Genomic DNA, 20,631 nt, shown 5'->3' on the forward strand with positions numbered 1-20,631 from the left:
CTAGGGGAAACGGGGTATATAGGACCAGCGGCCGCTGGGCCGGATGGCAGTCTAGCTATGGAGCGAGCTGAGACGGTTGCTGTGTGCGGAGCTAGCTGTGTGAGCTAGCTGCTAGGAGCTAAAGAAGCCTGTGAATAAAGAACCTGTACCAACTACAACTCTCCGTTCCTTGGCGTATCACCGATACGTTACAATATATTAACGTCAGAGGAAGCCAGGATGAGTCAAAACGATATGAGAAATACACAGCGCGTCTGCCGTGTGTCTTTTCCGGGTTTAGTGTCCTGCGTGGGGGGGTACACACGGAGGTAGGGGGGGGATTTCGAGGTTTGACTGACAGATTGAGGGCGAATGGCGTTACGAGATTTACTCACAAGCTCGTTTTAATGCTTTTCCATTGGTTGCATTTGTTAAAAACCACACAGAGACGTGAAGGGTGACCAATGGCATTGATTCATGACAAAAAGTAAGAAAGTGAAAAAAGTGACATTTGAGGTCCTGGCCCGACACCGACGAAATGTTACTTTGTACTTGAGAGTTCTCCCGTGGAAGTGATTTTGGTAGGCGACAGGCCATTGTATTCAAGCAAGCTACCACCTGTATGCTTATAGTGTAGGCTATATAGGGAGACAATTCTTTTTTCATCATTGTAAAGTCACAGAACAGTAATGTGATGCGTGTAGTTCTTCATAGATCTAGCCTCTTCGCTTTGCTCTCAAAGTGCACCAAATTGATAATTTTTTATTTTACTTTAATTTAAAATAACATTTTAAAGTATTTAAATTCTGGGGGCGGGGGCATGCCCCCGGAGCCCCCTAGAGGGGTCAGCCACATTCTCATTGAGGGCTGAGCAGTGAGCACCCCTACAGGTCTTGATCCTAAAATCGTGTTGTTTTTTTGGAGGGGACACATGTTCAGGGAGGGCTTTGCTAACTTTCCTGCCGCCAAGGGAAGCGAAGAGGCAGAGAGAGCAGAGGCTGAGCACTGCAGGAATCCGGATATGATGAAAATGTTTTAGAGACGAAACTTTCCTCAGCCAACTACCGCCACTGCTGAGCCTGAGCGTCGAAGGCTTTTGAGAGGAGTATTGTTGTGGTTTTTTATGCGACATCTGCATAAACGGGAGGATTGGGACACATTGGCAACTTACCGAAAACTTTTTTGTTGACGCAAATCACGCTTCCACTAGTTTCCCCCTCCCGGGGTCTCCGTCAGGAAAAGCGTTGGAGGAAGGATGGGAGTAAGTCAGAGTTGAAGGAGGGGAGTTGTCATGTTTGAAAGGTAGGCTATGCTTTATAAACATTTATCTCCCTTTTTATAAACGTGCGGTAACGTTAGACGATAAGAAATGAGAGTTTCTGCCTTTCTGGGCCAAGCGAGCTGCATGTGAAGTCTCAGCAGCTTATGTAAAAAACGTGAGAAGAGGGAAATTTCCACTAAGTTTTTTACGGGTACATCGACGTCACTTTAGTTTCTCAGCGAGACAGCTTCCCAACTTGAGTGGGATATAAATAATAGCCTGCACGGTGTTAACCTGGTGTCTTGACGTCTATGACTGAGACATTAATTTTGTCCCAGACAGTGCTGAGGAAAGGGAGGTTCTCGTTCCGCCGTGTAAAGACGCCTGTCTCATGTCCGCGGAGACCGTCCTTCCTCCGGATGGGCCAGGGACGGGCCCTCACCGAGAGACACGTCCTCTGCTGCCAACCTCACACGGTAAGAAGGCCACCCAGTGTAGGCCTGGGAGTCCATGAGCATGCCAAATAAAAAGTACAATAGACCCTTTTCACGGGGGCCATTTTGTGTCGAAAAGGCAGGGTAAACACAGGTGCAAGCAACACACTCATGTTGAAACCCTCATTAGTGTTTTGCTTGCACCTGTCTTTACCCTGCCTTTTCGACACAAAATGGCCTCCATGAAAAGGGTCTATACTGTACTCTTCCCAAAGTGGGGTTCGGGGGTCCTGAGAGCTCCCCCCCAGTAGGGGTGGCCATATGCCCCAAAAATATTATCACAATATTTTAGGGTATTCATGCTTGACGATTTATCCTTGACGATATGGCAAACTGCTGGCAAATATTTCAGTATTAATTTCAAGAACATACAATTGCAATAAAATAAGTGTTATAATAGTGTTTGTGTTATAATTTCATGTCCACATAAACATGACAGTTTGCCTTCAAATATTCAAATATGCCTTGGAATATCACCATGGTTTGCTGTCATGCTCTTTTGTAACCAAATCACTTCCACATTACTGAAGTCACTCCCCCTGTTTGTAATTAACTCCACTGTGGAGTAGTCTGGATGGTAAAACCTCGCTCCGTGACTTCCGGCTATGGCCGGAACGTAGGAACCAAAGTGCTGTACTGTAATGTTATGGATCCGGCAAGTTTCTTCAAGTACCGTACTTCTTTGAATATTTCGTTTGGTATGGCCGTGCTTCTTATTTTTTCTCTTAACTCGTAGCGACTGGTGAGGTTAGGCTGCCTACTGCTGCATCTCTATGGGGGAACGGAAACACTGCGGACCAGAACACAGGACCGGAACACGGGTGGGACATCCTGCCTGTAGTAATACGTACCAGGCTCTTCTCCTTGGGAAGAGCCTGGTGACGCGAGGTTAACTGTGGAGCCGCTTTCAACCATGCGTGTTGTTGCTGTGCGTATGTCACACGTTCACCATTACGCAGCGTAACGGTGTGACGTCATTACATCATCAAGTCGGAATATTGCCATTATCACGATATCACAAGATGAATTTTTGATGATATGAATATGAATTGTAATGATATATCAATAACAATACGATATGACACACCCTTACCCTCCAGGATAGTGAGTGAATCTTAAGGGAATGACATATCATATCTAACAACAGACAAAATCTTATTAAAAGTGTATAGTTCCACTTTTAACGTCCCAAATGTTTTCTCACTTGAAAATATTTGGGAACCCCTGCTGTAGCGCACGGATTTGACATTTGGCACATGTGAAATTCTCCCTTGTGCATGTTGACTCTTAATAGTTTCACTTTTGTTTCTCATGCTGCCACTGCACCGTTAATGAAACAGAGCTGTAAACACCAGAGTCATATTATTCCATGCAGAAGTCATGTTCCTCGTTTGGTCAGGCATGGGAGGACAATTAACAGTTTACTGATGCTTGTCAACATGCATCAGTATGCTTGGGACTGGAACACCCTCGTCCTCGTAAATGAGAGTCATGTGGTTTTAGTATACATCAGTATCTATGCTGAAGTGTTAGGCATGATCATGTTTTTCATTCCCCCCTCCCAATAAAGACTGAAGAAACGCCCCGGTGACTATTAACAGAAACCACAGCCAATTATAGTTTTTAATTAACTTTCTAGTTGCCCATAAGATTATCACATGTAAAATAAGCGTACACCCTCCCACCCCCCCCCCCCCCCCCCCTTTTTCATTTTTCTTCAAACAAGCAATGAACCGTTAACCATCCTATTTATACCAAGCGTCATTATGGCACTGTCAGAAAATAGCAAAGTAGGACAAAGTAAGCAATCATCACCGAGGCTGCTGGATTGCGAATGGATTTTCGCCGGACCTTCAAAGGCGCTCTCAGTTAAGACTGGATTTCCCTTCTCTGGGGACTGCGGATGTACTGAGAATAGACCAATTTATTTCTAACTGTGATCACTAAATACCGCGATGCATCACACAGTCCTGCTGCTAACGCTACTGCCGCTACTGCAGGCAATGGTGCATCGATCTCAGCAGTCACACCCGGGCTAAAGATTCACCATACATCAGCTGCGAGCTGAGATGGTGTCATATCTATATAGAGCTGCTGGCCTGCACGTCCGTTCCACTCCCACATCCATCATTGCTTACAAAACAGAGCGCGTCGGAGCAGTGGAACAAACGCATCGATACATCCAGCTGTGCTAAACGTGACTGTCATGTTTTGCTGAATCATTCTTCACAGGTTTTTTGCTTGATGTGCACTATGAAACTACACCAATAGAGCCTCAACCTACGCAACTGCAGGACTTGGCCTACTGGAACCTCAGCCAGGGTCTGTGTGAGCAGGCATCTGGCACCAAACCAATGAATCAAGTCATTGTGGAAGGTTTATTTACTGAACAAAGCAGCAGTGTGCAATGAGTAGAGCGTCAGCATGTCATGGTGTGAAGAAGCCAAAAGACAGGCTTTGGAGAGATGAGTGAAACTGTCTCTCTTGTTTTTGCACAGCTATCAGGCCGAGGGCTTTTTGCAGTGCCGACATACTTTTTCCAATGGAGATGAATGCTGCCTTTATGGCAGTAAAGTCCGCTTGGCAGGTAGAGCGGGCCCGCGAGCAGAAGGAGAGAAAATGAGATCCAGAACTCTGGCAAGGCCTTTACCTGAACCGCCCCACCATGTTGTGCAGCCATTTGCCAAAGGGCCTGTGTTTTATCTGGCAAAAATAGGCAGCGCGGCCTCTGGCTCGTCTAGCCGTCCCTGATATTTGGTCCCACCGAGGCTGACCCTGCGCTAAGAGTTTACATCTGTTCTTGGAGGGATCATAGCTGTAATATACCTTCATTCAGAGCAGTTGAGCTCTTAATGGGATAACATTACAATAAACAACTCTCTCTGACACATTACATGCAGTCACTATGCAGCATAATATTTTGCTGCTAAACGCGCGCGTGATTGGTTTTCCTTCTTCGCTCATGGTTAACGTTGCATGCTTGTGATCCTAGATGTTTGTGACAGCGAATCATCAGGAAGAACAGCGTCTCCCAGGGAGCCATCCACTCAAGGACGAAGTCACGTGACCGAGGAGAAGCCCAATCATTGCGAGCCTGTAAGAAGTAAGTTTGAACGGCCTGGGAAAGCTGTGGGCGGACAGCAGGATGTGACTTGAATGTCTTATTTGAATGATAAACAACAACAAGGAGCAGTTGAACTGGACAGAATGAAGACGCCCGTGTACAGTAGCTGGCATAGTCAGCTGGTTGAGTTCAACTAGGTCTTTCGCAAATGTTTTATTCAACATTGGTGCGGTTATAGTTTCATGACTTTCTTATGAACAGGCTTCAACCGTCAAGATGGCAGTTATGGTTTTTGTTATGACAGTCGGACAGTATACATGCACGGGGCAGGGGGGTCGGTGGGCCAACTAAAATATTAGCTTCAGTGTTTCCAAATGAAATAATATCAAGATAACACTGAGGTCTGGTGGCATGGTCTTGGCATGGACTTGGCCAGTGAGTGGTAACATGCGTGCGCTCTCATTCTAGCATATGACCAAGTCTTGGCTTGTCTCTCCACTTGGCTTCTGGTTCCTGCCCTCAGCCCTGTGTTGTCTCTCCACTTGGCTTCTGGTTGCTGCCCTCAGCCCTGTGTTGTCTCTCCACTTGGCTTCTGGTTCCTGCCCTCAGCCGTGTGTTGTGGGCGTAAGGAAATCCTGTTTGTGGCTCTGGCAGTGACTGTCTCAACGCACTGATTGCAGTTTAGCCACAATGTTTTGACCCCATACCAAACATTTACCTATTGGAGGAGAATGGTGCCAGTCCTCAGAAGTGCTTCTCTGCTGAACACTGTCGGTGTTTCCAGGGTCATGCAGTGGTTATTAACAGCCTAAGTTAACATTGCAGTGATGTTACGCAACAACATTATTCAAAATAAGGTGTGTTATGCTGTATATTTACAGCTGTGGACATTTCGCAGGTTGATCGTTAGGTATGTCACTATACATACAATCATTTAGTACAGTGGCCTTTTATACTTCAAAGAATATTACCAGTAGATTACTTCTTTCTGCATCTTGTTGCATATTGTATTTTTCCCCCTGTGAAAATCATAGGGGGAAAAAATTAGTCTCTTTTATGGGAAAGTTCTCACAATTCTTTTTAGCCAATGGAAAAGTATTTGTCACACCCATTTCCACAAACCTCATTGTAACTGAAATAATAGAAACAACCTGTTCAGTCCAGGACCACCCCCCCCCCCCCCCCAACAAAATCATGTTGTGCCTAATGCAGTTACATTGTTTTTGGTTAATGTCATTACAATGGGAAAGTATGCCAAACAATAATTTACCTTTGGAATGTTTGAGCTGTAGGCTCTTTCTTGCAGGTCTCATAACATTGTATAGTATAGGTTGCAGGTCTCATAACATTGTACAGTATAGGTTGCAGGTCTCATAACATTGTACAGTGTAGGTTGCAGGTCTCATAACATTGTATAGTATAGGTTGCAGGTCTCATAACATTGTACAGTATAGGTTGCAGGTCTCATAACATTGTATAGTATAGGTTGCAGGTCTCATAACATTGTATAGTATAGGTTGCAGGTCTCATAACATTGTATAGTATAGGTTGCAGGTCTCATGACATTGTACAGTATAGGTTGCAGGTCTCATAACATTGTACAGTATAGGTTGCAGGTCTCATAACATTGTACAGTATAGGTTGCAGGTCTCATAACATTGTACAGTATAGGTTGCAGGTCTCATAACATTGTACAGTATAGGTTGCAGGTCTCATGACATTGTACAGTATAGGTTGCAGGTCTCATAACATTGTACAGTATAGGTTGCAGGTCTCATGACATTGTACAGTATAGGTTGCAGGTCTCATAACATTGTACAGTGTAGGTTGCAGGTCTCATAACATTGTACAGTGTAGGTTGCAGGTCTCATAACATTGTACAGTATAGGTTGCAGGTCTCATGACATTGTACAGTATAGGTTGCAGGTCTCATGACATTGTACAGTATAGGTTGCAGGTCTCATAACATTGTACAGTATAGGTTGCAGGTCTCATAACATTGTATAGTATAGGTTGCAGGTCTCATGACATTGTACAGTATAGGTTGCAGGTCTCATAACATTGTACAGTGTAGGTTGCAGGTCTCATAACATTGTATAGTATAGGTTGCAGGTCTCATAACATTGTACAGTATAGGTTGCAGGTCTCATAACATTGTACAGTGTAGGTTGCAGGTCTCATAACATTGTACAGTATAGGTTGCAGGTCTCATAACATTGTACAGTATAGGTTGCAGGTCTCATGACATTGTACAGTATAGGTTGCAGGTCTCATAACATTGTACAGTGTAGGTTGCAGGTCTCATAACATTGTATAGTATAGGTTGCAGGTCTCATAACATTGTACAGTATAGGTTGCAGGTCTCATAACATTGTACAGTGTAGGTTGCAGGTCTCATAACATTGTACAGTGTAGGTTGCAGGTCTCATAACATTGTACAGTATAGGTTGCAGGTCTCATAACATTGTACAGTGTAGGTTGCAGGTCTCATGACATTGTACAGTATAGGTTGCAGGTCTCATAACATTGTACAGTGTAGGTTGCAGGTCTCATAACATTGTACAGTGTAGGTTGCAGGTCTCATAACATTGTACAGTATAGGTTGCAGGTCTCATGACATTGTACAGTATAGGTTGCAGGTCTCATGACATTGTACAGTATAGGTTGCAGGTCTCATAACATTGTACAGTATAGGTTGCAGGTCTCATGACATTGTACAGTATAGGTTGCAGGTCTCATAACATTGTACAGTGTAGGTTGCAGGTCTCATGACATTGTACAGTATAGGTTGCAGGTCTCATGACATTGTACAGTATAGGTTGCAGGTCTCATGACATTGTACAGTATAGGTTGCAGGTCTCATAACATTGTACAGTGTAGGTTGCAGGTCTCATAACATTGTACAGTGTAGGTTGCAGGTCTCATAACATTGTACAGTATAGGTTGCAGGTCTCATAACATTGTACAGTATAGGTTGCAGGTCTCATGACATTGTACAGTATAGGTTGCAGGTCTCATAACATTGTACAGTGTAGGTTGCAGGTCTCATAACATTGTACAGTGTAGGTTGCAGGTCTCATGACATTGTACAGTATAGGTTGCAGGTCTCATAACATTGTACAGTGTAGGTTGCAGGTCTCATAACATTGTACAGTATAGGTTGCAGGTCTCATAACATTGTACAGTGTAGGTTGCAGGTCTCATAACATTGTACAGTGTAGGTTGCAGGTCTCATGACATTGTACAGTATAGGTTGCAGGTCTCATAACATTGTACAGTATAGGTTGCAGGTCTCATAACATTGTACAGTATAGGTTGCAGGTCTCATAACATTGTACAGTATAGGTTGCAGGTCTCATAACATTGTATAGTATAGGTTGCAGGTCTCATAACATTGTACAGTATAGGTTGCAGGTCTCATAACATTGTATAGTATAGGTTGCAGGTCTCATAACATTGTATAGTATAGGTTGCAGGTCTCATAACATTGTATAGTATAGGTTGCAGGTCTCATGACATTGTACAGTATAGGTTGCAGGTCTCATAACATTGTACAGTGTAGGTTGCAGGTCTCATAACATTGTACAGTATAGGTTGCAGGTCTCATAACATTGTACAGTATAGGTTGCAGGTCTCATAACATTGTACAGTGTAGGTTGCAGGTCTCATGACATTGTACAGTATAGGTTGCAGGTCTCATAACATTGTACAGTGTAGGTTGCAGGTCTCATAACATTGTACAGTATAGCTTGCAGGTCTCATAACATTGTACAGTATAGGTTGCAGGTCTCATAACATTGTACAGTGTAGGTTGCAGGTCTCATGACATTGTACAGTATAGGTTGCAGGTCTCATAACATTGTACAGTATAGGTTGCAGGTCTCATGACATTGTACATTATAGGTTGCAGGTCTCATGACATTGTACAGTATAGGTTGCATGTCTCATAACATTGTGCAGTGTAGGTTGCAGGTCTCATAACATTGTACAGTATAGGTTGCAGGTCTCATGACATTGTACAGTGTAGGTTGCAGGTCTCATGACATTGTACAGTGTAGGTTGCAGGTCTCATAACATTGTACAGTGTAGGTTGCAGGTCTCATGACATTGTACAGTATAGGTTGCAGGTCTCATCATAACATTGTATAGTATAGGTTGCAGGTATCATGACATTGTACAGTATAGGTTGCATGTCTCATGACATTGTACATTATAGGTTGCAGGTCTCATGACATTGTACAGTATAGGTTGCAGGTCTCATGACATTGTACAGTATAGGTTGCATGTCTCATGACATTGTACATTATAGGTTGCAGGTCTCATGACATTGTACAGTATAGGTTGCATGTCTCATGACATTGTACAGTATAGGTTGCATGTCTCATGACATTGTACAGTATAGGTTGCAGGTCTCATGACATTGTACATTATAGGTTGCAGGTCTCATGACATTGTACAGTATAGGTTGCATGTCTCATAACATTGTGCAGTGTAGGTTGCAGGTCTCATAACATTGTACAGTGTAGGTTGCAGGTCTCATGACATTGTACAGTATAGGTTGCAGGTCTCATCATAACATTGTACAGTGTAGGTTGCAGGTCTCATAACATTGTACAGTATAGGTTCAGGTTGCAGGTCTCATGACATTGTACAGTATATGTTGCAGGTCTCATAACATTGTACAGTATAGGTTGCAGGTCTCATAACATTGTACAGTATAGGTTGCAGGTCTCATAACATTGTACAGTATAGGTTGCAGGTCTCATAACATTGTACAGTATAGGTTGCAGGTCTCATGACATTGTACAGTATAGGTTGCAGGTAGGGGTGTCGGGGTACGTGTATTCGTCCCGTGAATTCTAGGGATGCGCAGATCCGATACTGGTATCGGGTATCGGCCCCGATATAGCACAAAATTCTAGATCGGGTATCGGTGGCAAATGGCCCGATCCATAGACCGATCCATAGGGGCCATTCTATTCACTCTAAGGCTTAGTTCACACTGGGGACCCAAGCCTTGCCTACGCCTTGCCTTTACCCACGCTTTTAAATAGGCGTCCGTTTTAGTCAACGAGGCTGTGTACACCGGTCGCCTGAGCGTGAACCCTGCGTGTACCCACGACTTACCTGTGCCTTGCCGATTTTATCGTTTAGGCGTGAGTTCTATTTTTGAGCTGACTAGGCGCGTGCAGGCAGGCTTCTTCTGTCAAGCCATGAAAGAAAAACGCGACAATATCCGTGGGAAATGGCAAAGTCAACTGAATTTCAAAATAAAATGGAGTTACTACAACAGTGTTGAGCAGAGAGAGAGAGAGAGAGAGAAAGATTGACGGGTGGCTATCACGTGGGGCTTTCTCCGCGTCGGCAAACAAATATTCAGGAGAGAGAATAGCGACCGAAGAAGCAAGATGGACAATGTTGTTGTGCCAGCACATATTCTTGCAAGATTACCTCTCTAAAAAGTCTGACTATAGTCAGACCTGGTTATACATATCCAGCATCAATAGAACATTAAATATATCAGATTTATTTTACCCATGATAATTCGGGACCACACGTGAAAAAATACAGTCGGGAGAGAGGAGAGGCGCTTGTGACTCGGCTCCAGGTTCAGCGTGCAAAGGCGTGCGGTGTGATCGGTTCACGCCCAGCTCAAGGTCTGCAGGCGTAGGCGTGGGTTGAGGCAAGGCAAGGCGTAGGTTCCCTGTGTCTGTGTGAACGTAGTGTAATTCTATGTGTGTGCAGTGTGTGACGTCATACGCTAGCAACATGCTCAGCACGCCTGCCTGGCTGCTTCCAAACAAGCTGATGTACAGTAGGCTAGACAGCAGCAGCTAACAGCATGGAGCAAGCCAAAGGATCACCTATTTGGAGGTATTTCACGCTAGCTACACCAACCAGTTTGACACAGGGCTCGACATTAACAGCTGCCCAGTTGATAAGGTGACATCACACACAGACCCTCTCTCTCCCTCTCTCATCTCCCTGACGCAGCCCTGCTTGATTAAGAGCAACTCTGACTCTGCAGCTAGTTAACTCATTGAGTGCCAGCCATTTTTGGAGAACGGACGCTCCCAGTGCCAGAGTTTCAGAGCGTTTTCACTCAGTGATTTCTCGAGGCCCACAGAATATTGTGTGATATTACTATGTAAACACCGAACACGCAAAAAGAACAAGGAGACTCTATTGTATCATCAGCAAAAAAAAGTTTATTGATACCATTTTCCGTTCTTTAGTTATCAGCCGGAGAAGATAGGTCAAAAACAGCAAATACAGGCATTTCTATCTAGAAGCTGAGATATTCAGCCTTTTGTGAAATGCAGCATTTCAAGCACATTCACTGACTCTAGCTAATATTTTCTGATGTAGTGACGTGGTGTAGTTGTGTGCTGCCCTGGGTGCCCCACCCCCCTCTCCCCCCCTCAGCTACAAACTCCTCCCCACACTAGTAACACACAGCCTCACGCACCCAGCGTCTATTTTCGGAGTGCTTTTTGTGCGCCGCCTCCCAGGCAGCGCAACAACGACAAGGAAATGCCAAGCCGGACTGCAGGGATAAGGGTTGGCACTTCGGCGTCGGGTGCTGCCTTTCTGGTGACTAATCGTGTGAAGAAACTATGCAGACAGACAGACAGAGGCAGAGGAGCTCAGTTGTGTGCGCGGATTGACTGCTGTTGCCAGGCACCGTCAGTTGCAGCCAGAGCAATCTACATGGCTCTGGGCTGCAGCATGAGCGCTTTCTCTTTGATCAGGGGGCTTTTTCAGGCTATATTTCGGACATTTCTCTAATCTGGAGAGCACTGTCGCCACCTAAGGGTTCTGTAAAATAGGTTAGACACATTCAATAGCTCCCATATTGTAAGAGGCGATGTAAGAGGCTTAGATCGACATCCCCCCGTCAAAAAACGCAATTGACGACTTTAGTCGTCAATGGCACTCTACGTCACTAAATGAATTGACGACTAAAGTCGTCATTGGCACTCAATGAGTTAACAATCTTTAACGAGCAGCAGCTGTTGCATGCTCGTATGTGGTGAAACGCTGTCCAGAGCCAATAATATGGACTGTCTATAACCCTGAAGTTTGCATGAGGACATAGCTTACATGTAAGCTGTGATACTTATGTTGTGAATAATTCTACCTCATTCTGTTTGTTTGTTTAGCATAGCCTACTTGCCGACGTCTTGCTCAATTGACTGATGGTTTAAGTACCCTACTTTTCAGATGAAGTTACCTTACGTTATTATCAGTGCTGGTCAGGCTAATGTAGGCTAATGTTGATTATTGTGTGCTAATAATAGTAGCCTAATTCTGTATGGCTTTATTGGTGTATGGACACAGTTGAAATGTTTATTACTCTCCCTTATTAAGACAATCTGTTAATATGTGCTAAACAAAAGAGGTAAAGTTAGTTACTTATCTCAATACACAGTGTACTTAGCTATTGTATAACAAGAAATAACCGTCATATTTGTTATATTTGGATTTAGGCTACATTAAACTCAAGACCATTTATTTGCTTATGTTTATTTCAGACCCTGTAATATCTGTATGTTCACTCAGTTCATGGAAATAATCAAACCTCAAACAACAAAGGATTCTCTGACAGGAATCATTTCCATATTGTACCACCAACTCATGCCAGTTGACTAAGTGCATAGTATCTTAATTACTAAAATATAAGGTGACTAAGAATGGCAACCATATTACAGTTTCGGCAACCAAAAGCTGATGCCTAGCGACTGTGGAGTCGCAGGGCTGCATTGGGGAGATGAGAGAGAGTGAGTCTGTGTGTGATCTGTGATGTCATCTTATTAATATCGATTTAGGGTTTTAGGAATATTAGAAACATGTTTATTTTGGGGTGCACATTTTGCTGTTTGCTGTCCCTATTGTTTATATGTTAAAATGTGGTTGCCACTGAGGCAACCACAGGCCAATTTTTTTTTATGGTTGCCAAGGGCAACTGGACAGCCGTTAATGTCAAGCACTGGTATCGGATTGGTACTCGGTATCGGCTAGGGATGGGCATTTCTAGCAAAAACACTATTCGAAATTCGCTGGCCAAATTCGAATTTAATTCGAAATTCGAAAAAAAAAAAAAAAATGATTTTTGTTTTTTTGTTTTTTTGTGAGTGAAATGTTGCATTGTCTCCCCTGATTCTAAGTCTACGGCTTTATTAATTAATATAAAAAGCTTCTGCTGTGGATTTTTAGCTCAAACAAGCATTGCACCACTGAAGTAAAGAACATGTTACATGACATTGACATTTTCGAAAATAAAAAACAGTTTTGACAATCATGAGTGGTTCATTAAATATTTAGTAGGCTCAGGTCTGAGTGCCAAAGGGGTGCCAAAGTCACCCCCTCTCCCTCTTCATGGGATTTCATCCGCCATTCATTTTTCCATAAACCTTGCTTAAAATGCTTATGAAAATTGTTTTACTTGCTCAAACCAAGCGATTTGACTATACTTAGAATCAGGGGAGACAATGCAACATTTCACTAAAAAAAAAAATTTTTTTTTTTTTTTTTTTTTTTTTTTTTTTTCGAATTTCGAATTTCAATAATAAAAGTCGACCTTGATAATAACAACGATTATTCGAAAATTCGAAATCCGATACAGGACCCCCACATATCGGAATCGGTATCGGAGGCGAAAAACACGGATCGGAGCATCCCTAGTGAATTCACGGTTCGGTGCGTGAAGGGACACGACGAATACGTAAAATCCAGAAGAAGGTGGTGGTAAAGCACCTAAACGCTGTTTGAAAGCCATAAACGCCACAGAAGAAGACACACCAAAACAACACAAGGGCCATAGAAATCCGCATTCACTGAATGGAACGTTTTGTGGAGAGGAAACATTACCGGGGGTTGCTCCAGCGTGTTTACAAGCCGTAGCTTCCATGCTACTTCACAAAACCACAACAACATTAAAGCGTCCAGCTGCTCCCCCTTAACCGTAGTCAAAAAAGCGAGTGCAGAGCAGTATCCTAATGACTTTTATGACTCAGGCGCTAAGCTGTTTTGCAAATTCTGTCAGCATCAAGCCAATGAGGTAAGCTTGCTAATGTAACGTTACGTAGCCGCGACGAACAACGTCCTCTATATACTGTAGTTGCGCGTCGCGGCTACACGTTACATAACACTGACAAAGCTGTCAGTGTAAACAAGCAACTTACATCGTGTGAGATGACAAGCAAGATGCGGTGAGGAAGAGGGGATGACTCCTTGTCATGTTCCAATAATTCATTATGATGACCGAACGTAATCATTATGGTAAACAAAACGTGCATCCAATAACGTTACTTACTTACTTGGGAAAGTGAAAGCCACCCCGCTGTCTGTCTGACAGCGGGGGAGGGGTGGGTGGGAGTATTAGGCTCCTCCACATAGGGATGTCACGATACTAGAATTTCTACTTCAATACCGATACCCAGGAAAATATCGATACTCTATACCATTTTCGATACCATGCAGGCAGGATGACAACACATCAAGAGGCATAAAAAATAAACAAAGACAGAGGGACGATGCACGCTTCTCCATAATCTAGGCCTGATAAAACTCATTAAAAACTTTGACCTTACACAGCAGATTACACCTGCTTTAGTCATCAGCCTATCAGAACACAGCAGATTACATCTGTTCTAGTCATCAGCCTATCAGAATACTTTGAATTTGTTGAAGCAAAATATATCCACCAATGACAGGGAGGGAGAAATCAGTGGTATGTTTGATTTTTCTTAAGAGAAAGCACTGCTGATATTGATACAGTTGCAAATGAGCATTGTATCTGTTTAATTTTTTTAGTATTGATTCTTATCGATACTATCGATAGTGATACCTGTTGCAAATGAGTATTGTATCCGTTTACATTTTTTAGTATTGACATTTATCGATACTATCGATACTTTTGACAACCCTACCTCCACATGCACTCTGTTTACAAACTTGTGTACAATAAAGATTTAAAGTGGGGGGAAATGCCTTTGCCCTGTCAAACAGCTGGAATACAGACATCTGAGAGGGAGGTGCACCCCACACTTTGAAAATCACTGCTCTAGAGTAAAACCTTTTTGTGTGGATTGCCTAGATCTTATTAAATTGTGGACATTTATTCATTCCCACTCATTAGACACTATTTCTGATGGTAAAATGAGTGTAAAAAGCAAAACACAGAATTCAGAAAAATTCAAACGGAAAAAACAGAATTTGGGATTTATTGCTTTTTTTCTCCATTGTACCGTATTCGTACTGAACCGTGACCCCAAAACCGAGGTACGTACCGAACCGTGACTTTTGTGTACTGTGACACCCCTAGTTGCAGGTCTCATGACATTGTACAGTGTAGGTTGCAGGTCTCATAACATTGTACAGTGTAGGTTGCAGGTCTCATGACATTGTACAGTGTAGGTTGCAGGTCTCATAACATTGTACAGTGTAGGTTGCAGGTCTCATGACATTGTACAGTGTAGGTTGCAGGTCTCATAACATTGTACAGTGTAGGTTGCAGGTCTCATGACATTGTACAGTATAGGTTGCAGGTCTCATAACATTGTACAGTGTAGGTTGCAGGTCTCATGACATTGTACAGTGTAGGTTGCAGGTCTCATGACATTGTACAGTATAGGTTGCAGGTCTCATAACATTGTACAGTGTAGGTTGCAGGTCTCATAACATTGTACAGTATAGGTTGCAGGTCTCATAACATTGTACAGTATAGGTTGCAGGTCTCATAACATTGTACAGTGTAGGTTGCAGGTCTCATAACATTGTACAGTGTAGGTTGCAGGTCTCATAACATTGTACAGTGTAGGTTGCAGGTCTCATAACATTGTACAGTATAGGTTGCAGGTCTCATAACATTGTACAGTGTAGGTTGCAGGTCTCATAACATTGTACAGTGTAGGTTGCAGGTCTCATGACATTGTACAGTATAGGTTGCAGGTCTCATGACATTGTACAGTATAGGTTGCAGGTCTCATAACATTGTACAGTGTAGGTTGCAGGTCTCATAACATTGTATAGTATAGGTTGCAGGTCTCATAACATTGTACAGTATAGGTTGCAGGTCTCATAACATTGTACAGTATAGGTTGCAGGTCTCATGACATTGTACAGTGTAGGTTGCATGTCTCATAACATTGTACAGTATAGGTTGCAGGTCTCATGACATTGTACAGTATAGGTTGCAGGTCTCATAACATTGTACAGTGTAGGTTGCAGGTCTCATAACATTGTATAGTATAGGTTGCAGGTCTCATAACATTGTACAGTATAGGTTGCAGGTCTCATAACATTGTACAGTATAGGTTGCAGGTCTCATGACATTGTACAGTGTAGGTTGCAGGTCTCATAACATTGTACAGTATAGGTTGCAGGTCTCATGACATTGTACAGTGTAGGTTGCAGGTCTCATGACATTGTACAGTGTAGGTTGCAGGTCTCATGACATTGTACAGTATAGGTTGCAGGTCTCATGACATTGTACAGTGTAGGTTGCAGGTCTCATAACATTGTACAGTATAGGTTGCAGGTCTCATAACATTGTGCAGTATAGGTTGCAGGTATCATAACATTGTACAGTATAGGTTGCAGGTCTCATAACATTGTACAGTGTAGGTTGCAGGTCTCATAACATTGTACAGTATAGGTTGCAGGTCTCATAACATTGTACAGTATAGGTTGCAGGTCTCATAACATTGTACAGTGTAGGTTGCAGGTCTCATAACATTGTATAGTATAGGTTGCAGGTCTCATAACATTGTACAGTGTAGGTTGCAGGTCTCATAACATTGTACAGTATAGGTTGCAGGTCTCATAACATTGTACAGTATAGGTTGCAGGTCTCATAACATTGTACAGTATAGGTTGCAGGTCTCATGACATTGTACAGTGTAGGTTGCAGGTCTCATGACATTGTACAGTGTAGGTTGCAGGTCTCATAACATTGTACAGTATAGGTTGCAGGTCTCATGACATTGTACAGTATAGGTTGCAGGTCTCATAACATTGTACAGTATAGGTTGCAGGTCTCATGACATTGTACAGTGTAGGTTGCAGGTCTCATAACATTGTACAGTGTAGGTTGCAGGTCTCATAACATTGTATAGTATAGGTTGCAGGTCTCATAACATTGTACAGTGTAGGTTGCAGGTCTCATAACATTGTACAGTATAGGTTGCAGGTCTCATAACATTGTACAGTATAGGTTGCAGGTCTCATAACATTGTACAGTATAGGTTGCAGGTCTCATGACATTGTACAGTGTAGGTTGCAGGTCTCATGACATTGTACAGTGTAGGTTGCAGGTCTCATAACATTGTACAGTATAGGTTGCAGGTCTCATGACATTGTACAGTATAGGTTGCAGGTCTCATAACATTGTACAGTATAGGTTGCAGGTCTCATAACATTGTACAGTATAGGTTGCAGGTCTCATGACATTGTACAGTATAGGTTGCAGGTCTCATGACATTGTACAGTGTAGGTTGCAGGTCTCATAACATTGTACAGTGTAGGTTGCAGGTCTCATGACATTGTACAGTGTAGGTTGCAGGTCTCATGACATTGTACAGTATAGGTTGCAGGTCTCATAACATTGTACAGTATAGGTTGCAGGTCTCATAACATTGTACAGTATAGGTTGCAGGTCTCATAACATTGTACAGTGTAGGTTGCAGGTCTCATGACATTGTACAGTGTAGGTTGCAGGTCTCATAACATTGTACAGTATAGGTTGCAGGTCTCATAACATTGTACAGTATAGGTTGCAGGTCTCATAACATTGTACAGTATAGGTTGCAGGTCTCATAACATTGTACAGTGTAGGTTGCAGGTCTCATAACATTGTACAGTATAGGTTGCAGGTCTCATAACATTGTACAGTATAGGTTGCAGGTCTCATAACATTGTACAGTGTAGGTTGCAGGTCTCATAACATTGTACAGTGTAGGTTGCAGGTCTCATAACATTGTACAGTGTAGGTTGCAGGTCTCATGACATTGTACAGTATAGGTTGCAGGTCTCATAACATTGTACAGTGTAGGTTGCAGGTCTCATAACATTGTACAGTGTAGGTTGCAGGTCTCATAACATTGTACAGTATAGGTTGGAGGTATCATAACATTGTACAGTATAGGTTGCAGGTCTCATGACATTGTATAGTATAGGTTGCAGGTCTCATAACATTGTACAGTATAGGTTGCAGGTCTCATAACATTGTACAGTGTAGGTTGCAGGTCTCATAACATTGTATAGTATAGGTTGCAGGTCTCATAACATTGTACAGTATAGGTTGCAGGTCTCATGACATTGTACAGTGTAGGTTGCAGGTCTCATGACATTGTACAGTATAGGTTGCAGGTCTCATAACATTGTACAGTATAGGTTGGAGGTATCATAACATTGTACAGTATAGGTTGCAGGTCTCATGACATTGTATAGTATAGGTTGCAGGTCTCATAACATTGTACAGTATAGGTTGCAGGTCTCATAACATTGTACAGTGTAGGTTGCAGGTCTCATCATAACATTGTACAGTATAGGTTGCAGGTCTCATAACATTGTACAGTATAGGTTGCAGGTCTCATAACATTGTACAGTATAGGTTGCAGGTCTCATAACATTGTACAGTATAGGTTGCAGGTCTCATGACATTGTATAGTGTAGGTTGCAGGTCTCATAACATTGTACAGTGTAGGTTGCAGGTCTCATGACATTGTACAGTATAGGTTGCAGGTCTCATAACATTGTACAGTATAGGTTGCAGGTCTCATCATAACATTGTACAGTGTAGGTTGCAGGTCTCATAACATTGTACAGTATAGGTTGCAGGTCTCATGACATTGTACAGTATAGGTTGCAGGTCTCATAACATTGTACAGTATAGGTTGCAGGTCTCATGACATTGTACAGTATAGGTTGCAGGTCTCATGACATTGTACAGTGTAGGTTGCAGGTCTCATAACATTGTACAGTATAGGTTGCAGGTCTCATAACATTGTACAGTGTAGGTTGCAGGTCTCATAACATTGTACAGTATAGGTTGCAGGTCTCATGACATTGTACAGTATAGGTTGCAGGTCTCATAACATTGTACAGTATAGGTTGCAGGTCTCATGACATTGTACAGTGTAGGTTGCAGGTCTCATAACATTGTACAGTGTAGGTTGCAGGTCTCATAACATTGTATAGTATAGGTTGCAGGTCTCATAACATTGTACAGTGTAGGTTGCAGGTCTCATAACATTGTACAGTATAGGTTGCAGGTCTCATAACATTGTACAGTATAGGTTGCAGGTCTCATAACATTGTACAGTATAGGTTGCAGGTCTCATGACATTGTACAGTGTAGGTTGCAGGTCTCATGACATTGTACAGTGTAGGTTGCAGGTCTCATAACATTGTACAGTATAGGTTGCAGGTCTCATGACATTGTACAGTATAGGTTGCAGGTCTCATAACATTGTACAGTATAGGTTGCAGGTCTCATAACATTGTACAGTATAGGTTGCAGGTCTCATGACATTGTACAGTATAGGTTGCAGGTCTCATGACATTGTACAGTGTAGGTTGCAGGTCTCATAACATTGTACAGTGTAGGTTGCAGGTCTCATGACATTGTACAGTGTAGGTTGCAGGTCTCATGACATTGTACAGTATAGGTTGCAGGTCTCATAACATTGTACAGTATAGGTTGCAGGTCTCATAACATTGTACAGTATAGGTTGCAGGTCTCATAACATTGTACAGTGTAGGTTGCAGGTCTCATGACATTGTACAGTGTAGGTTGCAGGTCTCATAACATTGTACAGTATAGGTTGCAGGTCTCATAACATTGTACAGTATAGGTTGCAGGTCTCATAACATTGTACAGTATAGGTTGCAGGTCTCATAACATTGTACAGTGTAGGTTGCAGGTCTCATAACATTGTACAGTATAGGTTGCAGGTCTCATAACATTGTACAGTATAGGTTGCAGGTCTCATAACATTGTACAGTGTAGGTTGCAGGTCTCATAACATTGTACAGTGTAGGTTGCAGGTCTCATAACATTGTACAGTGTAGGTTGCAGGTCTCATGACATTGTACAGTATAGGTTGCAGGTCTCATAACATTGTACAGTGTAGGTTGCAGGTCTCATAACATTGTACAGTGTAGGTTGCAGGTCTCATAACATTGTACAGTATAGGTTGGAGGTATCATAACATTGTACAGTATAGGTTGCAGGTCTCATGACATTGTATAGTATAGGTTGCAGGTCTCATAACATTGTACAGTATAGGTTGCAGGTCTCATAACATTGTACAGTGTAGGTTGCAGGTCTCATAACATTGTATAGTATAGGTTGCAGGTCTCATAACATTGTACAGTATAGGTTGCAGGTCTCATGACATTGTACAGTGTAGGTTGCAGGTCTCATGACATTGTACAGTATAGGTTGCAGGTCTCATAACATTGTACAGTATAGGTTGGAGGTATCATAACATTGTACAGTATAGGTTGCAGGTCTCATGACATTGTATAGTATAGGTTGCAGGTCTCATAACATTGTACAGTATAGGTTGCAGGTCTCATAACATTGTACAGTGTAGGTTGCAGGTCTCATCATAACATTGTACAGTATAGGTTGCAGGTCTCATAACATTGTACAGTATAGGTTGCAGGTCTCATAACATTGTACAGTATAGGTTGCAGGTCTCATAACATTGTACAGTATAGGTTGCAGGTCTCATGACATTGTATAGTGTAGGTTGCAGGTCTCATAACATTGTACAGTGTAGGTTGCAGGTCTCATGACATTGTACAGTATAGGTTGCAGGTCT

The 20,631-nt window shown here is 42.5% G+C and overlaps 1 protein-coding gene across 3 annotated transcripts in view; it reads left to right on the forward strand.

Moving 5' to 3' along the window:
• The first annotated feature begins 1,032 nt into the window (after positions 1 to 1,032).
• mdfic (MyoD family inhibitor domain containing) overlaps positions 1,033 to 20,631 on the forward strand; it is a 57,928-nt gene continuing 38,329 nt past the window's right edge. The window contains exons 1-3 of one of the 3 annotated variants that reach the window (XM_083658982.1): positions 1,033 to 1,281; positions 1,579 to 1,716; positions 4,727 to 4,837. In XM_083658982.1, coding sequence (XP_083515108.1) covers positions 1,632 to 1,716; positions 4,727 to 4,837 — 196 coding nt within the window. In that variant the 5' untranslated portion in view covers positions 1,033 to 1,281; positions 1,579 to 1,631. The remainder of the gene's footprint in view (positions 1,282 to 1,578; positions 1,717 to 4,726; positions 4,838 to 20,631) is intronic. The other 2 variants (XM_083658981.1, XM_083658983.1) reach the window with 2 other exon arrangements.

The sequence above is a fragment of the Poromitra crassiceps genome, assembly GCF_964638095.1.
Source record: "Poromitra crassiceps genome assembly, chromosome: 2".
NCBI classification, from domain to species: domain Eukaryota; kingdom Metazoa; phylum Chordata; class Actinopteri; order Beryciformes; family Melamphaidae; genus Poromitra; species Poromitra crassiceps.